Source organism: Ambystoma mexicanum, chromosome 10, assembly GCF_040938575.1.
Source record: "Ambystoma mexicanum isolate Mex_15411 chromosome 10, UKY_AmexF1_1, whole genome shotgun sequence".
Lineage (NCBI taxonomy): Eukaryota > Metazoa > Chordata > Amphibia > Caudata > Ambystomatidae > Ambystoma > Ambystoma mexicanum.
Window position 1 is genome coordinate 1523594033 of NC_090932.1, and position 24593 is coordinate 1523618625.

The 24593-nt window shown below is 48.8% G+C and overlaps 1 protein-coding gene across 5 annotated transcripts in view; it reads right to left on the reverse strand.

Moving 5' to 3' along the window:
- The window catches only part of NCOR2 (nuclear receptor corepressor 2), a 2813293-nt gene that overhangs the window by 1960074 nt on the left and 828626 nt on the right, over positions 1 to 24593 (reverse strand). For all 5 annotated transcript variants that reach the window (XM_069619703.1, XM_069619702.1, XM_069619704.1 and 2 more), the window contains exon 6: positions 3095 to 3208. In XM_069619703.1, the coding sequence (XP_069475804.1) occupies positions 3095 to 3208 (114 nt within the window). The remainder of the gene's footprint in view (positions 1 to 3094; positions 3209 to 24593) is intronic.

A 24593-nucleotide genomic window follows, 5' to 3' on the forward strand; every position in this document is an offset into this window, starting at 1 on the left:
AGGGAGAAATGTATTAAGGAATAAAATCCCCCCTACCATATTTCAAAAGGACAGGACATTGAAAGTCTCTGTGGCGTTCCATGACCATAAGGAATTCAGCCTTCTAGCTGGTCACGAAAGGCCACAGTAACTTGCAATATCCTTCTAACTTATGGCAGGGGGGACTTGATCCTATATACAGGGGAGGAATTTGGGCCAGAACAAGACAGAGCTGTGCTACAGCAAAAGCGTCTTGCCAGTGCACCATGCCGTGTAGACCCAAGGACCCACCCCCCCAAGTTGAGGAAGCTCTTTGCCCTGCGATTGTCCACAACACGTGTATGCATCTGCTTGACTGACTGCTTCCGAACGTCGTCCTTTGCTCAACAGCTCAAACTCAAACAGTGAAACAGTCCAAAGCTGTATAGAGATCTCATGCTTTTCACATACCTTACCGTCAAAGTGACCATTCTGACCAGTGCTGGTCATTGGGACGGCTCTCGGCGGATCCGAGATCCGGCACCAGATGTGTAGCCGGATCTCAGGATCCGGCCAGAGTCAGCCACCCAAGCCCATGAATTTTACGCTGCTCTGGCACTGATGTGTCATTCACAATGCTCACTAAATGTACAACTGAAAGGAGTCAGTTGTACATGTAGCGAGCATTGTGCTTTACACACCAGTGCCAGAGCAGCGTAAAAGGCAAAGCTGCCTCGCGGGCGTTATTATTTTCCGTTTTATTTTTTAATAAAATGAGCCAGGGCTCATCAAGGGGGCCTGGCCTAACTGCAGGGGTCCTGCTGGCCCGTTAGGCTATGCTCCCCCGAGGAGCCCCGGCCCAATGGGCCACTGGCACCCCTGCCAGGCAGCCTTTTGTAGTGATCAACACCCTCTCCCCCTTGGGGAGAGGGTGTTGATCTCTGCTTTTATTTTCTATAGGCTTGCCTGGCAGGGGACAGGGCCTCGCCTATTCAGCCTTAATGGTGGCGTCGCCCCTTGCCAGCGGGGTGGGGGCAGCATCACCATTAAGGCTGAAAAGGTGAGGCCCCTGGAAGCAGAGGCCCTGTTCCTGAAGACTGAAACTCCCGCAAATCCGCGGGAGCTTCAGTATTTAGAAAGCAAGGCCTCTGCTTCCAGTGGCCTCACGTTTTCTCCATAATGGTGGCGCCGGCCCACAAGCATCACTTGATTAAAGGGATGCCTCGCAGGTGCGACGCCACCATTATGGCTGAAAGGCATTTTTTTCTGGAGCCTGAAGCTTTCGCACACGAGCGAGAGCTTCAGGCTTCAGAAAAAAATCCTTTTCGTGTAGTGGTCGGGGCTGCCAGGGGAGATTAGTTGGTCCCACAGGGCCACGCTTCAAATCGAAATTTTGGAGCCTGCTGGGGCTGAGCCCCAGCAGGCCCCGTCCCACTTAAAGGCCTGGCTGGCGGTAAAAGGCAATGTTGCCTTTGTGGGCGCTTTTTTTCCTCTTTCTTTTTTGAAGTATTTATCTGACCGGATGGCCACTACCAACCCCGCCCCCTCTAGACCACGCCCCTCTGCCCCCCCCCCCCCCCAACTCCTCCCCCACTCCAGCACTTGTGGGACCCCCCACCACATATTTTCCATTTTCACCACTGATTCTGACGGATTAAATGAGCATCATACAAGGTGTGCATTGCATGCTCAGAAGGAATGCACATTTGGTTTATTATCACAGACTTGTTTGATACATTGGTTGTTATTCTTATGTTCACCAAATGCACCTTGTTTTTAAGCAAAGCTGCCAGCATCCTATATACTGGGCCCCCACAATATTCTACACTTCGCTAAGTCCCACCCACGCCGCTGCCAATCTACTCCCACACCGCACATCCGTCCCGGCATGCGCAGTGGTTCCCCCCGGAAAATGTGCGCATTTCCAGCACTGCCTATATAGAGTACCATACTGTATTGTGATACGTGTACAGCTTATAGAAACTGATATCTATACAGTTCAAACCCCAAAGGAGAGCAATACCACGTCGCTCTCATTCTGGCCTGAAACTGCGCTGTTTGTTTACACACTCCTGTGAACTCACAATGACCTGCTTGTTTACATAACTCCTCCCTCTTTACTCCTAAAGCGACCGGGGGCTGAGTATAGGCATAGCAGAGGCTGGAGAGCACCGCTTATGCAGCAGCTTTTATCCAAAAGGATGGCTCTCTGCAAACAGGTAACCAAAGCTTGTTCCGCTTTGAAGGAGGGCGGTGTAGGTGTATTTACGTTGGATGGGAGGGAGCGTGACCGCTTGCACACATCGGCTATTAAAGAAGAGAAGCAACATGTATGATGACATGGCCTCCCTCGCCTTGCAGAGGGCCACAGGGTTCAATGAGTACACAGTGCTGTCGAGTTTCATGTCCGCAGGAGTGCGTCATTAACAAAGTTAGGAGCATGGCTTTAAAGGACAAGGAGTTGCAGCGTAATAGCTCACCTTCATAGTAACCTACAAAGAGTAAATACCTGGGCTTTGAACTAATGCCACAAATGAGAAGCCCGTTAAAGTTTATAGTGGGCCACTCAGTGCATGATCTCCCCCTTGGTCTCAATCCCAAGCAGGTATCAAAGAAAGGCATATGCAAGAGTTCTATTCTAGACGGGAGGCAGCATACGTAGGTAAGGAGGGGTAATCAAGGATGGTTGGGTGGGGAGGCAGATTTTAGGGCGGCAGTGCTACTTTTAGGGTGAGAGTGGGGAGCCTAAGGCACCAGCACAAAAAAAAAAACCATGGCAGCTGTGGCTCATGAGACATGAAGGGAAGCAGGCTTCAACTGGCAGTGGAGGCCTGCACTCAGCATCCAGGCTGGACAGCACTACTCCCTCAATACTGGCGATAATGAGGAGGAGGAGGATGATGGCGATGTAGGGATTGGTAAAGAGAACATGCATTGTTGCTTTTCAATACATAGCCCATTATAATAAAATAAATTGAGTACTTTTGTCCAATTCACCAAGAGATGACTTGCTTTCAGAAACCTTGATTCACAAGCTCTGCGTCCAACCAGTAGCGGATTCACGAGAACCAATGCAGGAAGGAATACGTTATTTATGTCTCTTAACAGCTATCTGCCGGGATATAGACAGACTTACCCGATTCTCATCGTAGATGATCTGCACCAAGCTGCGATGCTTCGACTCGATAGGCGGCGGGGAAATTGGTTTCTCCGGTTCTGGCGGTTTGGCTGCTTCCTCTTCCAACTGATGCTGTAAAAAGTTTTTAAAAAATAAGAAAGGAAATAAAATGCGGGCTCCAAGGATTCAAATATAGAAGCACTGCACCCACACAACAGACCTTTTCTCTTGTGTACATCAGATATCAAACAATACAACCGAATTTCCTGTGCTAGATTAGCAGGTCGGGCATTAAAGGTCACAGCTCTTATAATCCAGATGAACATGCAGAGGCGAAAGCAACAACCTATTGCACAATTGTACGCCATCTTCGAGCTTCATCTATCCAAGTAACTGATCTGGAATTGGGACTGGTCTATTCACATCAACAGTAGGTGGAACATGGCAACCAGGAAGATAGAGTGAAATACCAATACATTGCAATTTGCATGATAAAACATACATTCTAAATCTGGGGATTTTGACCCTCTCAAATAGTAATATTTGGTGTGGTCCACCAGGACTTGCACGATAAACATGCCCGACAAAAATGAACATGAATGAATTTCTGTGAAGATCATTTGAAAACTCTATTGGGTTCTATATGGCATGCTGGCTACCCCCCACCCCCCAATACATTTCCCAAGACAATCTACACGCATTGCTACTCTCCTGCAGTGGTCTGTGGGCTCACTTAGAGAGTCCGAGGTTAGAAACCCAGCCCACATGGACTATGAACATCATCCCAACATGGTCACCAAAAGGAGTACAACTGAGAAGCATACTAAGAGGGCATTGTTTGGGACGCTTGTGAAGGCACCTACACTTTTAAGTAGCATATGAATGGTCACTTTCTTGGAAATGGATATGAGGGAGTGGGTCCTAGGGAGTATGCACAGAACATTTTTAAGCATAGCAAAGACAGTCAGTGGCATTCCAACATCATCATCCCACTTTCCATAGCCTGGCTACCTATACAATTAGACATGAGGGATCAAATAGACATTTTGGCTACCAAAAAAAGGACAATTGGGATATGGCACTTGATGGGCAACACAAAAAAGAATCTAAAAGAGACCACAAAAGTACTACTGAAAGAGACATTGAGCAGTAAGATTCTAGAAGAGCGCTAGAGGTAACGGTAACATGGATGCTCAAACCGTCCTTTCACATAATCCTGCATACTTCCAAAGCGCTGGCAAGTCAAAACCGGACCAAAGAAAAGATACAGGGTCAAAATAAAGAGCATAAAATATCAACCATGTTAAACACCTATTCCAATGAAGGCTTCCCTCACAGAGTGGTAGAGGAAGGCAATATGAAGAATCGCCCCCCGTTATCTACTATACATTTTAATGAAACAAAGCTATGAAGTGAAAGGGCAGATTGATATTTTACACGCATTGTCATACACTTCACATGCAAGGTATTTAATAGAAGGTTGAAGTCTGTCCATTATTTTCTCGCAACATTATGGTACTCTATCGCCTGGAGGATCTGCCCTCTGTCAGGTCAATGTACAGAGATTAACAGAAATCAACTCGTTGTACTTTTTCTCATTAATTTAGGTCTGCAAACTCAGTGGCAAAAAGGAAATTAAAGTTGGTCACCAAGCTTGGGTTCATTAAAGACAGCTCATTACAGGTTAAGCAAATCTAATTAGAGCGGCTATGCAGTGTGAGAAACTACACCCATTCCCCGCACGGCGCAATCATCTACAATTAATAAGGAGTCGGCCCATCCGTCCCCTGGGAGGGGTACAGGTTCTTCTAGGTCTCTTCGTCTCCTGCCCCTCGGTGAAATGGCAAACCTGACCTGACCTGACAGCAACAGACTTCTGCAGCACGCGCCCGCTTCATGAAGCCCGATAAAGACTAGTGAAATCGGGCAAGGCCAGTGGTTAAATGAAAAACAGATTGGGGTACCAACAATCCCCTCAACTATGCATTTAGGTCAGGAGTCAGCGGCAAGCTGTAGACCGACTGTTAACAATTCAATTCGCCCAATGGTTTGTAACAAGTTATAACCCAGGACTGTAAACCTGGACGGATATAACGTTTGTCACCAAGCTTTACATTGAGACTCCCATCTCTCCCCCTCCCCCCTGGCTGATTATGGTCATTAAGGGCTATTGCCAAGCTATAAACTGGGCAACCAACTCTTCAGCCAACTCTTCATTCAGAAAGTAACAAATCCAGTGACACTGCGCCAAAGGTTTCAAATGTAATTTGCCAAATCGCACAAAGTTTATTCTGCAGTAGTTCAGCCTGACACGTGTTTCGAGCAAACGTGCTCATCATCCGAGGCTTGTGTTTAGGGATAATCTTTCCAAATCTCAGGCATGTGATCAACCTGCTGGAGACCCTTTCAGGTGATCAGTTGCTCTATCGCTTCGCAGTTGCGGAAAAATCGGTGAGAATCGTGCAGCCGGAATGGATGTTGAAAACTGCTTTTCAACATCCATTCCGGCTGGCTGCACAATGGATGGCACACACCAGGCGAAAAGGAACTCCAAGAAATTAGCCTCACAATTAAAGCTGCTTCCATAGAATCTTCAGGTTTAGAAATGCAGTCAAACAAGGGAAAAAAAATACGGTACAACATGTTTCGCAGCGCGCTCGCTACTTGATCACGTACATTTAAAAATGTCCACAATCCCGTTTTAAAATACTTCTGGGTTGCCTCTATAGTTTCCCTTTTCCTGTTGCCCTCCTTTCCTTTCTTGTCTTTAATGTTTTGATGTTTTAGCCCTTCTTTATTGTTTTTGCCCAAAGCCACTTGAATGAAGACTGTAAATTTGGTTGTGCATACAGTGGAATGCAGCCGCCATTTTGGAGATGTTTCCATGGCGGAGAAAGAATGCAAGAGTAGAATAAAGCATTCATGTTATGTTAAGGTACTTATATAGCGCAACATCACCAACGCAATTGGTCCCCTGGCGCTCTGGCAGATCTGTAAATGAGAAGGTGGGATGGGTTAGTAAGGTGAAGAGGGAGCAGGATAGTGAGAGGAGTGGTGTTCTGTTGGCAGCTTCAACTCGGTAGACACCGGGTGCTGAGCTTTGGTGCGAATATTGGATCAGTGTCAGTCCACATCTGCTGTTGGTGCGGCTTATGTGTTGTTGCAGTGTGGTGAAGTGCGTGCGGCTTGTTGTGCGAGAGATGGTTGTGTGAGGCTTTTTTGTGAGATAAGTATACAGAGAGTTTGAGCTTATATTAGTTAGTGGGTTATATTACATTTACCATGCTATCATTCACAGTTCTGTCTAACTGTAGTAGTTGCTGATCTACATAATTCCATCTAATTGTGGCACTCACTAATCTTCACAATAATTATCTAGATATGGTGAAGGCTGATGTTCTCGATTCTAAGTGTGGCACATGCTAACATCCAAGTTCCATCTAGTTGTGGCATATTCTAACGTTCACAACCCAATCTAGATACGGCACACGCTGATGTTCTGTATTCTAAGCGTGGCACATGCTAACATCCAAGTTCCATCTAGGTGTGGCACATTCATGTCAATTGAATTATAGCACCTGTACAAATATAACATTTTGCAAGATGATGATGTTTGTAATTTATGCCCATATTATATGGTATTTTGGGCCAAAAATGACAAATGACACCCAAAATATTATCCAATGCACTAAAGGAAAAGTGTATAATACACACAATTACAATTAAAAGTGTACAATTACACAGTCGCTGTTAAAGGATTTTTTATATATAAAAAGTGCCGTTCATATTAACCAGTCAAAGCTTGTTTCAAAGAGCCTAGTGCTCAAGAAAGCGCACGGTGCATACTCACTCCAGTTCATTTTGGGCATTACATCTGCACATGTCGCAATAAGTTACCAACATGAGGACTTCATTCAATTGGAGCCTCCATTTCATGACGTTATGAGCATCATGCTGTGTCTGCCAAAAACCGACATATGATAAAATGTCGGGTATCATTTGTAGAGATTGACATCCAGTGAAATATCAAATGCCCTGGAATAAAGTGCATAGTGCAATTCCCTAAAGCAGCTTAAACAGTCAATACAGTTAAACTGTCAATATCAGACAATGTATATAGTGCCATCCATTTTGAACAATTACATCTTGTTCCAAAGTGCCTCGTGCTTCCAATAAAGTGCAGTGCATACTCCTGCCAGCTAATTTTGGCACTATATCCAGGGATATCATGATAGTTTATCAACATGCGAACATCATATAATCATATAATTATAACCTCTATTGTATTATATAGCATTTGCCAAAGAAAGACATTTCATAAAGTGTTGTGTGCTCTAGAATACAGTGCAGAGTACAATGCCTTGAAATAGCCATGAAGTCAATTGTTCGACATTAGACAGTTTATATAAAGGCAAAGTGCCATACAATAAAAAAAACACAAAAACAGGCAATCGTGAAATTTCTAATACTCACAATAAAGTGCACAAGGCATATTTATTCCGACTAGTGGGAATATTAATTCCACTTAAGGACAGCAAACCCTACGCCTTTCTATTTTTCATGCGACCAGGATATGATATGATAGGTTATTTATTACAGGCTTAATACCCAGAGGTTTCTAAGCACGGACCTGGGGATCGAACCTGTGATGCTCCGTGTTGTTTTGCTTCCAAGGCGAGCATGTTGCCTCCGAACTATCTTCCCGGGTGTGGCGATAGTTTAAGGTGCAAAATTGCATTTCATTGAAATTCTAAATACAGACATTCGCTTATTATTAAGTAATAAAGTGCATGGTGCATAAAATATATTGTTCAGTCAATGTTGTATCAAAGAGCCCTATTGCATATAGCTCGAAAACATTCAAAGATACAAAAACAACACATTTAAAAAGAGAAAGACAAGAAAAAAGTAGACAAATGAAAATGAAAAAAAAGGAAACGAAGGAAAACTGAAAAGAAAGCCCAGACCTACCCAGTATTTCACGCACGTTTCACATAAGGGTTCTAAACTCAGTATATATATACCCAGAATTTGCATTTATCAGCATGTGCACCACCAGCACAGCCAATGATGAAAATATATCTTATATACGAAGGAAACTTCTTAAATAATGTACTAACGGAGAAGCATCATACAAAAAAAACAAATAAGACGAAAAATCTGCCTATTACTGTGAAGCTACCCATAACCGTAGAAGAACTCACTAGATAAAATGAGCCTAGCACAGTACACGTAACAGTTACACCAGCAACGGGAAGACGAGATAAGGAGTGAACATTTAAGGAACTTAGGCTTCTCCTACCTTAAGCAAAAAGGTGCTGAAACACTGCCTGTCCTACTGCCGTTTCCCTTCTGCTGTCCTCTTCCAAGCAGAAATGCAGGGCAAACTTGTGGAGTGTACTCCATGTGGCCGCACGACATGCGTCTTTCAGAGACACCCCTGCTTGGAGCGCTGCCGGAGACGCTCTGGTCGAGTGTGCTGTCGGTGTGGACAGTAGCGTGTCGTTTTTTTTTATTTGGTGGCAGTGGGTAATGCACCTGGAGACCCAACGTGCCAGAGACCGATAGATATGCATCCACCCTTGGTACATCCTGCAAACGCGATGAAGAGCCGCTTGGATGCTCTGAAGACTTTAGTCCTTTCTATGTAGAACTTTAGTTCTAGCCACGTCCAGTGATTGTAGTGTTTGCTCAGCTGTAGTTGTATGGGCGCCGAAGAATGTAGGTAATATAATCCGTGCCGACAGAATAGACTCAGACATGATCTTAGGAATGATTTAAGGGTGAGGTCAGAGGAGAACAATCATTTTGAAAGATCGTAAATGGTGGCTCAATGGAAAGCGCCTGTAGTTCCCCAATGCGTCTGGCTGATGTGATGGCCACTAAAAAGGCTGTCTCACAAAAAAGGAACTTTATGTCACATCTGTGGATAGGCTTGTAGGGCGCTCTCATCAGCGCTGCCAGTACTGTGTTAAGACTCCAGGAAGGGATGGCTTTACTTTCTCTGGGGAAGGTGCGCATTACACCTTCCAGAAAGGCTTTGACTGCCGGATCCGAGACCAGAGAGTCTTGATGAGGTTTAGTGGCTTAAGCGGAGATGGCCGAAAGGTGAACCTTAATGGATGAGAGCACCAATCCACTTTTTGCCAACTGTAACAGATAAGGCAAGATGTGTTCAACCGATAGCGAGAGGGGATCTGTACTCGTCCCTGCGCACCACACATGGAAGCGCTTCCACTTTTTGGTATATGTTCACCTTGTGCACGGAGCCCTGGCTGCTTGGAGTATGCCCCAGAACCCCGAGTCTAGTGCGAGATTGTGGAATTTTCGCTGTTGAGGAACTAGTGTGGATGTGGTTGGAGACGGATGAGGGTCTCCCGAGCTAGTTGAAGGAGTGCAGTGTACCATATCTGATGTACCCATGTAAGGGCCATCATGATCATGGTGCATGGTTGTTCATTCATTCTGCGGAGCACACACAGAATTAAAGGTGTTGGAGGAGATCGTCAAGGATCTTCTCCCTCCAGTCCACCGAGTATGCGTCCCCCAGGGAGTATTTCTCTGGGTTCCTGGAAGCAAACTGATTGCATGTTCTATTTTCCAATGTTGCAAATAGGTCTCTCTTAGGTTTTCCCCACCAGTGGAGCAGCTGGTCCAGTTCCCGATTGCTCAGTTTCCATTTGTGGGATTGCAGGAATTGCCTGCTGAGGTTATCGTCAGTATGTTATCCTTCCCGGGAAGATGTTCTGCCCTTATGTGGATCCTTTGCTGCAATGCCCAATTCCAGAGTCTTTGCGCCTCCAGTGGCAAGATGCTGGATTTTGTGCTCCCTTGTTTGTGTAGTGCATCAACGTGGTGTTGTCCATCTGCACCGTCACTACCTAACCGGCGAGTACTGGCAGGAAAGAGGTCAGTGCCCATTGGATGTCCCTGAGTTGCAGCACATTTATGTTCAGGCAGGATTCAGCTTGTGATCACAACCCGCTAGCTTGTAGATCGCCTAAGTGGGCACCCCATCCCGACAGCGAGGTGCCCATCCTGTAAAATGAAGTGGACATGGGATTTTGGAAAGGCATGTCCTGCAGTAGATTGGTGTCCTTTGCCCACCATTCCAATGCCTTATGGAGAGTTGGCGTGAGGTGCACAATATCCTCCCATGACCCGCTGTATTGGACCCAATGCTTGTCCAGCTCCTCCTGAAGCAGTCTCATCTTCAGCCTGCAATGGGGCACGAGGAAGATAGAGGAGGACATCATGCCCAGGAGGGATTTGTATCATCTTACAGTGGAGCTCGTCTTCCTCTGGAACCATGCGACGAGACTTTGCATTGTCGTCACCCTGTCTGGAGATGGACAAATGCTTGGGACTCGAGTATCTAGATCTGCCCCTAGGAAGTTAGATGTTTGAGCTGGCACAGGAGAGGACTTGTCTTTGTTGATGGAGAAGCCTAGGTTTTGAATTAGAGTCGTCTCCTCTGCTGCCTCGGATGCTGCTCTTAGGGAAACACCCTTTATGAGCCAGTCATCTAGGTATGGAAAAACCTGTACACCGATCGTCTGAGATGGGCGGCAAATGGAGCTAGACATTTTGTGAAGACTCTGTGCTGATTTAAGCTGTAAGGGGAGCACCTTGAATTCGAAGTGTTTACCGACAAAGAACCAAAGGAACTGTGGGAGGGATGGATGGGAACATGAAAGTAGGCGTCTTTCGGATGTGGGTGATAAAATTGCAGCTGAAATGTTTGAGGGATAAAAGACCGAAAGTTATTTTACCAAAAATCAATTTTTTTTTCTCTCCCCTGAACATTTCAGACTATGCCCTTGCACCCCAACCCCTTAATTACCTGTTGGCGGCACACCTCCTTGTGTCCCGCCGTCTCCTTCTGCGACGCGGGGTTCCCCGCACTTGCGTGTATGGGAACCAACGCTGCAGGGTTTGCTTTTCTTTTTTTGTTTGATACTTTGAGCCGGGAGCTGGGGATAATCATAGTGAAGAAGGGTGCAGAGTACACCCCTGCTGCCCTTCTTTACTGTAATGTTTTCTATGACATATTTGTTCGGATTTTTAGGCTATACAAGATTTTCTTATCGCCTACATTCGGTAAAATATGCCATACGTTTTATTTTCCCGGGGTCTTTTTGGGTGTTAGCGGCGTCTTCTAGATCTAATGTGGCCTGGAAATCACCCTTTTTGAGCCATGGGAGGACCAGCTGGAGGGATGTCATTTTGAATTTGAGGCAACAAACAAATTTGTAGAGGCCCAGTAGATCCAGTATCTGGCGGCACAAATTTGTAGAGGCCCAGTAGATCCAGTATCTGGCGCCACTGGCCATTCTTTTTCCTTATCAGGAAGAACAGCGAGTAAAAGCGAGTAAAAACTCTTCCCTTTTTGTTGGAGCGGGACATGCTCTATCGCAGCCTTTTGCATTAGCTTGTCAACCGCTGCCCACAATGGTTGTAGCGGGTGTGTGTGTTCTCGTTTGAGGTCACAACGGAGGTCACTACATGAAGTCTACGTTGTGGCCTTTTACCACCTGTAGTAACCACTTGTCTGAATTGATGGGTGTCCCATTGTCACGGTGCGATGCGGGAGGCGTCTTGTCACGGAGTCCATTTTTCTTGACCTGGCCTCTGCACTGGCCAGACCCCCCCTCTTGTCTCTTTGGGTCTGATATCTATCCATCTTGTGTCAATTCACTCTCCTCTGCTTCTTCGCCATGTGTGTCCGTATCTGAAATCTCCTGGGGGAAACCTGATAATCCTTTCAGGTCTTTCATGGGGTCGTCGGGCCATTCTAAGGTTGCGATGACAGATGGCGCTCTGGGTTCTCTGGTCCTTTGAGTGGAGGACCATGGTAGGGAGGGAAAGGTCTCCTTCTCTGAGGTCTGGGTGACCCACTGTATTGCAACCGATGCCTCTAGTGACTGCTGACAGAATCGCTGTCTAGGTGGTGAATGATGCGGGCCCTGGGGGGACTGTTTCTAGCACGGCCTGTCGGAGATCTGCTTCGCGAGCGTCTGCTTGGATAGCAAGCAACCTTGCCCTTCGTCTCCTCTGAAACTCCTCCATTATTCTGTGCACGGATTGCATCAGAGAAGGGATCTGCAGTGTCCACCATGACTGTTAGCCAGTGTGGACTGTGTTCCTTAAGCTGCACTGGCTGCTGCTCCTCCCATTCTGACAACTCCTCCTGTAGGAAGATGTCTGTCAATTCTGCCTTTTATGTTATAGGGGACAGCCGTGCTGTACCTTCTAAGCACCCCAGTTGCAGAGTGTGTGATTCCAGTGTCACTAGTGCATCCTCTGGCAGTAGCACTTGTAAAAGGAGGCTCCTCAACGATGTCCGCTGTCGTGGACGATGGAGTACGAGTTGATTGGCCTTTTTCTGTTTTTGGTTGCTCGTCAACAGGATTTCCGTCGACGAGTGGTTAGTTGATGAATGCTTAGTGGACGAATGTTACTCCTTCGACAATGTTTTCGTCAACAACAATTTTTCCGTCGACGGTCCAGGCATTTGGACGGCGGGAGGCTGCTCGTAGATGGTTAAGAGTGTCTAGGTGTGGACAATGCCTCCGTAGACGAATGCTCTGCCAACGAAGAGGAAGATTTAAAATCTTTACCTTTCATATGAAGATCTTCCTTTTGCAGGCCTTGGCTGCAGGGGGGAGGGGGGGAGACTCCGTCCTGTCCAATGATGAACCTCTCCTCTTTGGAGCTTGCTTCTCAGTCTGCCTGGTGGAAGTTGAAGGTGCAAGACATTTTATTAGTCTACTTTCTAGATGTTGCAGGAATCTTCCATGTCTGTCCTTCAGAGTCTTTTTAGAGAAGGCAGAAGGTGAGACAAACATTGCAGGACTGAATTTCATGAGGGTAGAGGCAATAAATACAATATTTGTGAGGGTCACTAATAAAGTAGACCCTCTTGTCACATTTGCTGCAATCCCTGAAAAGGGAGTGTTTCTCCTTGGCAGCCTACATTTCTGTCTCTGCCATGATGTGACAGCCCGGTAGACCAACACTCTACATTCTTGAGGGGGAAGAATTAAATAATAAATAAATTAAAAATAAATAAGAGAGTACTCGAGCCCAGAAACACGAATCCAGTGAAGGAACAGTTCAAATAAAGGGAAGAAAGTACTCCAAGTAGAGATAAATATGATTTTATGTGGTAAAAGTGAAAAGCTCACAAGGGTCTTCCCCTGTTCAATAAGACCACTGTGAAAAATCTGAAGATGGCTGACTGGGTTGGAGCTTATGCCCTACCACCTCATTGGTTAGGGTCTAAAAGGACCAAAGGAGGTGGAGGGACTGCACAAGTGAGAGGCTACACTGGCCCATGGGGCTGGGTGTGTAACATTTCCTTAAGGAAACGTTTGAAATATAGTTTATAATTATTTAAAATACAGAGGATTCTCAGTCTGACAACGGGGAATATTCAAGCATGTGATCTATGACAGATCCAATGCTGGAGAAGTGACATTACATGGCTGCATTCAAGCATTGAATTGTTGTTTTCCTCATGTACCTCTACTTCCAACAGCTTCTGGTGCTTTGAAGCAACATTCCTACGATTGTGCACCCTAAAGAAAAACACTAAATAAATTAAATATAAATTAAGGACCCAGAAGCACTTAAAGTCAGGCCTGAAGGCAAGAACAGGAGGAGGCCTGGGGAACCATAACTCCCAGCATCACCAGTGGCTGCGGTTAGTACCCAGACACGGGGCTAGGAGACTAGGGTTTGCCATGTGTTTGAAAGTTTGCATGCTTTGATAGTAGCATCTGCGAGGAAAGAGCGGCCCCTCATTTCAAAGCACCTGGGAGCTAGAGGCAAGCGGGAAGGGGCGAGCGGGATACCAGAATACAAAAGAGCTCCAGAGGGAGGAAGATGAAGAGGAGGGAGCCACCTGGAGGTGCTGAAGGTACTCCAGCAAGCCAACAGGCAACCTGCCAGGCAGAACAATACAGGGGCATATACCAGAAGCCATGGAACCCGATTGGATGGCTGAAAAGAACAATCCCCTCCAGCTGCTGCAATAAAATAACATTGTATATGAAATCCATTTGTCAAGATTTATCACACTTAGTGCTGAGCTTTTGTAATACATATAGAGTAAACTAGAAAGAAATCAAATGAACATCCAGAAAGAAAAAAAATATAATAATCAGAACGTTAAGAACCTAGAGTTACAAGGTACAGCGTGACCTCCGAGAAGGAAAGTGTGTATAAAATCCAAGAGTTGTGCCCAAGGTACAAAGTCACTAACACTTAGTATTTCAAGGGAGTGAGTCCTAGTCTGCCAAAACTGCCTTCAACCGACACCTCCTGCCAGCCAAGTCTCGCTGAGCGCCCTCTGCCATTTTTGGATCTCTGCGCAAATACACTGAGCTTTTCTCTGCAGACGAATTTCCAAGTGCATTTAATTATCTTTAGGAGGCCTCCCAAAAAACCAAACACCACATGGACCGGCCCATTGGGGCGGTGCACAATGACCCCTCTGTTTTCCTGCTCGTGGACGGGGGAATATCTGGTTCGTATTTGTTATTTCTCTTCCCCGCAGGCTGATATTACACGCACACACACACACACACACACAGATGGACAACATGTTTTCGCGGAATGCTTTTCGACAGGGACTGGTCTGCACTTCATCAAAAGGGGATGCCATATGTTGCAAAGCTTTTCGCTCACTGCGACAAGGCAGGAGGAGAGGGAAAGCGTGGGCCGGGCTGCAAATGTTCAGAAATGTTGGCCGACCGACTTTCCAGGAATCCCATCAGAGATCCTTCAGAGCCGTACACGACGCTGCCTAACTCTTCGCGCCAAGACGCTCGGGGGATTTACCCCCTTACGGGAACTGTCGTCAGACTCTCACTAAGCATGCACATCAGCTTTGAAGAACAGCTATCTGGTGAGCCAAACGCAAAGAAGCAGAGTTCCATATTTTGGCCTCCAACCAAACATGTGTTTGGAAGGAGACTACATATAGCTTAGCCCTTGTGTGGGAATGCCCATAGTCTTTATGCAGGACCCATTTCAGATTTAAAAAGAGGCATCTTTAAAAAAAAGATCATGCTTCAGACATTCTACACCGACACCTCTTTTACTGGACTAGTTATCTGCAACCACTGTAATTCTATGAATGTTTTGTTCAGAATGTAGGGGTTAAATGTGAAAAGGGTGTATATTGATCAGTGCTGAAGATAAGATTCTGAGGTGAGTATTTTACTCACTTGTTTTTGAAATTGAAAGTTGAATGTTTAACAGTAAAAAAAAAAAAAAAGGCATTTTCAGCAATTGTACTTTTGAGCACATCAGTATCACCCGCTCCCTCCCCCCCACAGCATTGACTTGCAGGTCAGGCTGCTGGCAGAGGCACCCAGGGGCATTTATCTCCCCTGCCTGCTCTTGCCTGGGAGCTCTCCCCAGACTCTTTGCTGCCACTCCCCAGGCCTTATTACCCGCTATAAAATCATTTGATCAAGGCAACTACAAGGATATTAATTTGGGAATATTACCAAATATGAAATCAATAGGTCAAGGATATTATTGAAGGCATCAAGGGCCTACAAATGGCAATGCCTGCCGATTAAAAGACAGCTTTTTTATACTGTTTTTCAATCATTATTTGGAAATTTTAAGCGCAATTAGTTTTTTCCATTTCATAATAAACAATTAAAAAATGTAAGCTTCTAAACTGGAAAAAAACATGCAACAACAAATATTTTTCATGGAAGGAAAGCATGTTCAGGACAATAGGTCACTACACCCGATACATTATCTATCCTTCAACTGCTCTGTGCCGCATTAGGCGGTTGGCCGATTTCTTTTTCTCTTAAATGACCGCAGGCAGGGATTACCAATACAGCGGCGATACGCGAGAATCTGCGCATTACATTAGTGCCAGTAACAGGAAGCAGCTCAGAAATACTGCCTGCGATATCGCGGAAATAATCGCTTGCTTTTTTTAAACCTGCGCTACCCTGATTTTAAAGATGGAAATTGTTGCCGAGCACTCACGGGTTAAGGAGTGCTGCCCCCACCGTTGTGGGGGCGGAGTTAATGACACGGCGGGAGGAGGAAAGGGAAACGGGAATTATGGGGGAAGGCGCGGTAAGCGCCAGTTAGAAGGTGTATGTTAAGAATAAAGGAAGCAAGGTCCAACCTCCGTGTGTGCGCGTCCTCCTTCGCAAGGCCTCTCCGAGGCAACACTGGCAACGAGGCTTCTCCTCGTGCGCCCACGGAGTCCTCCGCAGCGATCCGCTGCTCCTCCTTTGGTTTTCCGCCACCCGACGCGCTGCGAGCGCATACAAGCAATCACCCGCTCCTCCTTTGTGGCTTTCCGCCTCTCGCCGCGCCGCGAGTGCACACGGGGCCTCCTCCTCTGGCAGTCCGCCAAATTCCTGGGCCTCCTCCTCTGGCAGTCCGCCAAATTCTCTCGCTCTGAACGCCCGGGCCTTCCTCCTCCTGCATTCCGGCGGCCCACACAAGTGGAAGCCCTCTTCCTCCTCTCAGTACTTCACCAACTCGCCTAAATACCTCCAGGCCTCATCCTCTCCTATCCGGACATCCTTCCTTCTCAACACCCCCAGAAAGCCAAGAAGGTCATCGGTGGATCTAAGGAGCCCGCGGGACCGCCACACGCAGGGAAGCGTTTGGACACCTGCTGCGACACCCTACACGCCGGAGGTCGGTGAGTCCGCTACCCAACTAAAACACTAAACACATATCGTGTCCGGCATCATGAGCACGCCAGCCTCCGCGTCAGGGTCCAACCCAGGATCGCCTACGCCGGCCCACGCAGTGCAGCCGATTCAACTGCGGCTACCAGCCCCTTTCACCATGACCCCACAAGCCACGAAAGGACCCAGATGGACTGACTGGATGGAAGATTTCCAACATTACGTCAGGGGATCTGGGGATGGAAATTCCCCCAACATCAGAGACATCTTCCTTAATCTGGTGGGAGGTGAGATAAAGACTGTGGTCAAGACTATCCCTGCGGCTGAACAGAACACCTTCAAGGACTTAATAAAGGCCCTAGACAAACTCCTCATCATTGAAGTCAATCGCGACTACGAACGCTACCTTTTCAACAAGTGCACCCAAATGCCACAGGAAACAGTTGATGAATTCATAACCCGCCTGAGAGTAAAGGGTGCTAATTGTCAATTCGACGCATTTTCTCTGGAAGAAGCCATAAGATTAAGAGTCATTGAAGGCTGTTTATCCCCTGCCCTCAAGAAACAGCTCTTGAAGAAACCCCTCTCCATCCAGGAAGTGAGCGAGCTCGCTCGCATACATGAGAGGGTCGATGCTCAAGCCACATCCATGGCCAGTCCGAACAACCCCAAACACGACGCTGTAGAACTGATCGCAAACATGCAACCATCTCGTCCAGGCGACAGGGGGTCACAGCCATACAGAACTCAAAACGTCCAAACACCACGCCTACAGAGACAATGCTATCGTTGTGGGATGTCTTTTCCGCACGCAGGATCGTGCCCTGCTCTGTCTCAACGATGCACAAACTGCGGTAGAGAAGGCCATTTCCACTCGGTATGCAGGGAAGGGGTACCATTTCCTCCTGCGAGACCCCAAACGCCAGCCAGGACGTTGGTCCGTCCGCCACCTCCTAGACACTTTCAACCCCGATATTACCAACAAAGCCAAGGACAGAGGCAATACGTCAGAGCCATTGACGAATACCACATGCCGGGATTCCCGCCACAGCCAGAGCAGACTGATCGGACCAAATACTTCACCGATGAATATGACTACCCACCAGAAGTATATGAGCCTGAACCTCTCTACCAGGAGGCGCAGGGAGCTGCATATGATATGTACGACTCATACGACCAAGATGAGTTTGTCAACCTCATACTCGACACTGAAGAGGCCAGAGAAGCCCCGAAGATCCCCATCAAAATGGGGAACAGACAATTCCAGTTCATGATTGACTCCGGCGCCACCGGCGCCACCGTCAACATTATGGGCGAACAGGACTATGCCATGCTACCAGACCCACCTGCACTCCAACAGTCCCGCTCAAGGATATTTCAGTGGGGTGCCACCACCCCCCTACCGACAGTAGGATGTTTCACACAACGTTTTCTCCTGAATGGCCGGAAAGTAGACAACAATACACATCATCCGGTCACTTGCTAGAAGCCGATGCCTGCTCAGTTATCACACGGCGTCCCGTTTAGGTCTAATAGAAATAAACGTGAAGGCGGGAGACTCCATCACTGCAACCTCCGAGGACATGAACGCGAAACATACGGTTGGCGCCATCGCATGCTACCAGAGGCAGAACCTGGTCACACAGGCCGACATCACGAGAGACTTCCCCAACCTCTGCAGAGGGCTGGGCAAACTCAAGGCCCCCCCCATCCGACTACACATTGACACTTCAGTGAGGCCAGTACCGCAACACCCCCGGAGAGTGGGTTTCCACCTACAAGTGGCAGTATCAGACGCACTCCAACAACTATTGTCCGATGGCATCATTGAACCAGCCACAGGCCCGACACCATGGGTCTCCCCACTCGTGGTGGTACCAAAAGATGGAGGAAAAATCTGTTTGTGTGTGGACATGAGGGTGGCAAACACGGCCATTCAGCGCGAGAGGCACCCGGGCCCTTGCATCGAGGACATGATCGTACAACTGAACAACGCCCAGATGTTCTCCAAACTCGACCTCAACCAGGGATACCATCAGCTGGAGCTGCATCCGGAATCCAGACCCATCACGACATTCGCGACCCATGACGGCCTATACAGATATCGGCGCCTAAATTTCGGCATCTCATCAGCCGCGGAAATTTTCCAGGAGGCCATCCGACAGGTGATCAGACCAATCAAAGGCACACTGAATTACAGTGACGACATCCTCGTTTTCGGTTCGTCGAAGGAGGCTCACGACAAGGCCCTGCTCGCTACGTGCGCAGCACTCCAAGAAGCAGGCCTCACCCTCAATATTGCAAAATGCCGTTTCAGCAAGACCAAACTCAAATTCTTTGGACACATCTTTTCCAGCGAGGGTATGCTGCCGGATCCTGATAAGGTGGACACCATCACCAAACTGGAGGAACCACGACAGGTTGCTGACGTCCGCTCATTTCTTGGCATGGCTGGCTGTTGTGCGCGGCATATACCGCACTACGCGTCCCTCACCGATCCTCTACGGAAACTTCTCCAGAAAGATACAATGTTTGAATGGACTCCTGCATGCTTCCAGGCTTTCTCCGACATCAAGCGGGCCCTGATGGAAGCACACCGCCTGGCATACTTCAATCCCGCATGGCACACTGAAATCGTGGTGGACGCGAGCCCGGTGGGCCTTGGCGCCATCCTAGCCCGAACTAGCGGGGCGGATATCCACCCGAGACACGTCATCGCATACGCGAGCAGAGCCCTGTCCACCCCAGAACTAGCCTACTCCCAGGCGGAAAAAGAGAGCTTAGCCGCCGTCTGGGCATGTGAACATTTCCATGACTTCATCATTGGGAAAAAGTTCACTTTAATAACGGACCACCAAGCCCTGCTCTCGCTGTTTGGCAACCCGCACACCAAGATGCCTCCAAGAATTGAGCGCTGGGGAATCCGTTTACAGGAATAGGACTATGACATCGTACATCGTCCCGGGGGCGACCTCAACCCCGCTGACTACCTGTCACGTCACCCAGTGGGGGCCCCACTGACCTGTGAGGGAGACATCGCCTACGTACAATACATAGCGTCAAACTCACTACCACCGGCGTTGTCCCTGGAGAGAGTGGCTGCCGCATCCGCTGCTGACCCCACCATGGCACTCGCCATCAGCCTCACAGTGTCCAGCAAATGGAGAGATCACCATAGAGCAACGCTGGCACACCCAGGAGCGTGCAAACAGGAAATTGAAAGACTCGCCAGGGTACACAGCGAATTGGCCGTCAAGGACAATGACATCCTCCTCAGAGGGTGCAAAATCGTCATCCCCGCCACGCTTAGGAATGAAGTGGTGAGCACGGCCCATGAGGGTCACAGAGAAGCAGAAAACACCAAGAGGCAGCTGAGGCGCCATGTTTGGTTCCCGTTCCTGGACGCGGCAGTGGATGAATGGGTAAAAAACTGCCACGCCTGTCAGTGCACCGCCCCCGCGGAACATCCACCCCCGCTACAACACACACAGATACCCGAACGGCCATGGGAACGTGTAGCCATGGACTTCTATGGACCCACGGAAGAGGGCGACTACCTCCTGCTCATAATAGATGAACACTCACGTTTTCCAATCGTCAAAACGGTTTCCACCACCGCATTCCCCCAAGTAGCAGCGGCGATAGAAGAAGTGTTCAGCGAGTGGGGGATCCCCAAGACAGTCAAATCCGACAATGGGCCCCCGTTCAGTGGCCATGAATTCGGAACACTAGCAGAACATCTAGGGTTTGTACACACAAAGATAACTCCTTGCCACCCTCAAGCAAATGGGATGGCTGAACGATTCATGGAATCAATCAAAAAAACGAGACAAAGAGCCAGAGTAGAAGGAGTCGACCCACACCAGGCGCTGTGCCGACTCCTACGGGACTACAGAAACACCCCTCACGAAGCCACCAACAAGACACCCGCCGAGCTCATGTTTCGCTACAAAGTACGAACCCGCATACCGTACAACCCAGCCGATGAGGAGCCGCTTGACATGGACGTGCTCCGAAAGGATGCAGAAGTCAAGGAGAGAGCGAGACGAGAGACAGATGCCCGCCGTCATGCAGTGATGCAAGACTTCCACATTGGAGATGAAGTACTCGTCCAGCAACCGACACCCAGAAAGACAGATCCGCGGTTCGCTCCAAGCCCCATGAGAGTAACCGCAGTGAAAGGCACGATGGTGACGGCCGAGGACCAAAGCCGAGCTGTCACCAGGAACTGTCGACAATTCAGACACTACTCCAGACGAGAAGGAACAGAGCCGCTATATCGGTCGGCCTCTCCAGAGCCCCGAGAGCCGCACGACGATTTGTGGGTCCCACCAGGAGGAGATCCAGGAGGGACAAGCGGAGAAGTGAGGACCACGGAACTACAAGAGACAGGTGATCAAGAGGAGAGGCCACAGAGAACCGTAAGAAAGCCTACGAGACTTGTTGAAGAATGTTGATCTCGATGTTTGAATATATTGTTCGGGGGTGATGTTGCCGAGCACTCACGGGTTAAGGAGTGCTGCCCCCACCGTTGTGGGGGCGGAGTTAATGACACGGCGGGAGGAGGAAAGGGAAACGGGAATTATGGGGGAAGGCGCGGTTAGCGCCAGTTAGAAGGTGTATGTTAAGAATAAAGGCAGCAAGGTCCAACCTCCGTGTGTGCGCGTCCTCCTTCGCAAGGCCTCTCCGAGGCAACAGAAATGAATTCCATCGAGTAGTGGTTATACCATTTTTTTTAAATGCACAAAAGGGTCACGTCTGACCCTTCTTTTATGCAATGCATGGCAAAAGTGACAAGAATGTGGCCATCGGATATGGCCACTTTTTCACACCCTTTGAATGTTCCCATGCAAAACTGTCTTTGCTGTTTTGAAAGAAAGCTCCTGTGCTTCCCCTTCAGTGCAGAGTAGAAAGGTATTTAAAAAAATTCAGGATGGTGTCCTCCTCCGTGTGAGCTCCGTCCCCGTAGGTCTGCGAGGTGACCTGAGCCCCCACCCCGCAACTCCCCCCCCTCCCTCCCCCCAAGGTGAAAACAGCAGAAAATCGTGCATCGGAATACACCTGCACCATCCTGGAGAAAAACTGATCGAAATCGGACCCGTGAAGCCCAAGTAAACTTCGAGTGAAGTTCTTCGCCGGAGACGGCACGAAACCGAAAGAAAACTGGCCGGACCAGCGAGCGGGCCCAGTGGGAGAGCGACACGCACCCCGTGAGGCGCTGACCAGCGAGCCTCCCCCGGCCAACAGAGCTACTCCCATGAGGTGCCCCCGAACGATCCACGGCGTGGACCCCCCAGTCCCGCCCTCCGGCCCGCGGATCATCAGAAAATAAGGAAGGCCCCACCGAGAGGTAAGCTGCGCCTTCCACTATACGCAGCCCACACTGTCCGCCGCGACCACGGTACATCGGAGCGCCGCGGCTTATCTTCAGGGCCCCGGCCCTCAAAGGGACTAACTGGGCCCATATATTCGTGTGCCTCTACGACGGGCATCCGGCGCATCGTGGATGCGTGCCCTGACATACATGGACGCGGCGCAGAGCCGAAGCAAGGCCCCCACGGTTTAAGGAGCCTCCGCCCAGGGCGCCCTTCGCACCGCAGCGTATAGACAACTGACTAGAGGTCCTCCGCCCACCCAAAAAGCTTGGCCTACGAGGGTCCGGTCCCCCTCAGTTTAAGCCATCAGATAGAGGGCTTGACCTAGGAGCCCGCTGCCTCCCCCTCTTGAAACCCCACCAAGGGCAACAGCCCATAGAGGCGACAGACAAGTGGGCAATCCACTAGGATAGTGGCAAGACGACGTTCCAGCCAAGTGGCCCACGAAGACCCCTACTCTTGGGCCTCTAACAGGAGGTGCGCTCCAGGGCTACCATAACCTCTCTCAACACCTACAACGCACGTTACCACATGCAAAATGGAGAAGCACGGGGCAAGGTGAATCCCAACAACATACAGTCTTCTACCGCCCCCCCTCCTTATGGGCACATAGCCTTCCAAGCCCCACAGATCATCTGCTCCTCCTAATGCATAGGGCAAGGATCCTTTGGACTGAGGGTAGGGCCCCCGAAACAGGGGCGTGTGCCTCCTCAGATCCCTGGTATTGATTCGAATTGAGACCAAGGAGACACCTTCCAACCTTGCCCCTACACCAGGGACCCTGCATATTCCGAAGGTTATCTGCTGGAGCGTGTCGCCAACTTGTTCCCCCTGCAGGGTGAGCACATCATCGCTAACAGACGACTAAGAACTGTGTGGGGTCGCAGGGCAGTCTGAGGGGTAAGCCCTCACGTCCTACCCTCATCTGCCCAAACCCAAGACTTTGAGGTGAGGCACCCAAGTATATGCAGGCCAAAATAAAACAGGCTAGTTACGCTTACGCTCCCTCCACCCACACACTCATCACCCCCAAGATGGCGACGGAACCCGTGGCACATGGAGAGACAGCAGCCACGAAACGTGACATAGCGGCCCTCCTGACGGAGATAAAGAATATGGGGGCCAACATAGGCGGCAAGATTGACAAAATCACCCAACGCATAGATAAGATTGAGGACAGGTTGGAGGGGGTAGAAAACAATCAAGCCTCCATAGATACTTTGGAAACACAACTCGAACACAGGATCACGGATCTCGAACAGCTTAAGATGGATGATTTGGAAAATCGGGAGAGGCGGAGCAATTTACGCTTTTTTGGGATCCCGGAACAGGATGGGGAGACAAAGGAGAGCCTGAAAGCAACACTTCATGATATCATCAAACTCTTGGTGGCAGATGATGAGATTGATGAACGAAGAACAGAACAGAGAGGGTGGCCCACCTGGAGGCCCGAGATCGGTCTTCGCCCGCTTCCACAAATACCAGGACAAAGCAAAGATTCTCGAGAAGGCAAGGCGTGGAGGCGTGATCACTCACAACGGTGCCCAGGTCACCATATACAAGACCTATCTGCCATGACATTGGCGCCGAGAAGGATGTGTGGCCCCCTGACAAAATGGTTGAAAGAGCGGGATACCCGATATCGGTGGAGATACCCCTTTGCGCTTTCTTTTTAATACGATGGCACGAGAATCAGACTACAGTCGGAGAGGCCTGCATATCCGATCTTGTTGATCCCCGTGAACAAAGAGAGGATGGAACATTCCAAGAAACGAAGGGCGAGATTGGAAACTCCGGGGACCTAAGAGGCAGAGAGTCAAAGGATCGAGAAAATTTCGGAGAGGTAACAGCTCCCCGGAGGGGGACAAGTGAACTAGATCAGCGGCAACTACCTTGACACTATGAGTATGTTTGAGATAAGAGCCGCTTTCGGCTCAACACTAAAGTTATTTTCGATGGTTGTAAGTTGGGATGGAAGGGGGGCTCAGATTTATGTGGTGTTTTTTGTTAAAGGACTGCGCAATGATGGTCCCTATTGGTGGTTCGCTGCTAGTTCAGTGAATCTAACCGGACCTGCTCGGACGCCGACATATGGCGGGGGCGTGCATGGGAGGGAGAGGGAGGGATCTGCAAGACAAGGGGGAGGGTATAACGGTTACTGAACTTTTACTCGCTGCAGGGATGGGAAAGACACTAAGATTGGTTGAGGGTAAGGAACACAAGATATGGCGATCCATTGTTGTGAATATCGCATTGTCATATACTGATGGCCACTTCTGATGGAAGCATACGAGGCCCCTTGAAAGTCAGGATGCTTAATGTTAAAGGCCTTAACTCACCTACTAAGAGGTCGTTAGTGCTACGGGAATTCCGAAGGTCTCTTACAAGAAACAAAGTATATGAAGGGGGAGGAGAGGTCTATCCTGGGGAAACGTTTCGGCATGGAGTTTTGTGGCACGG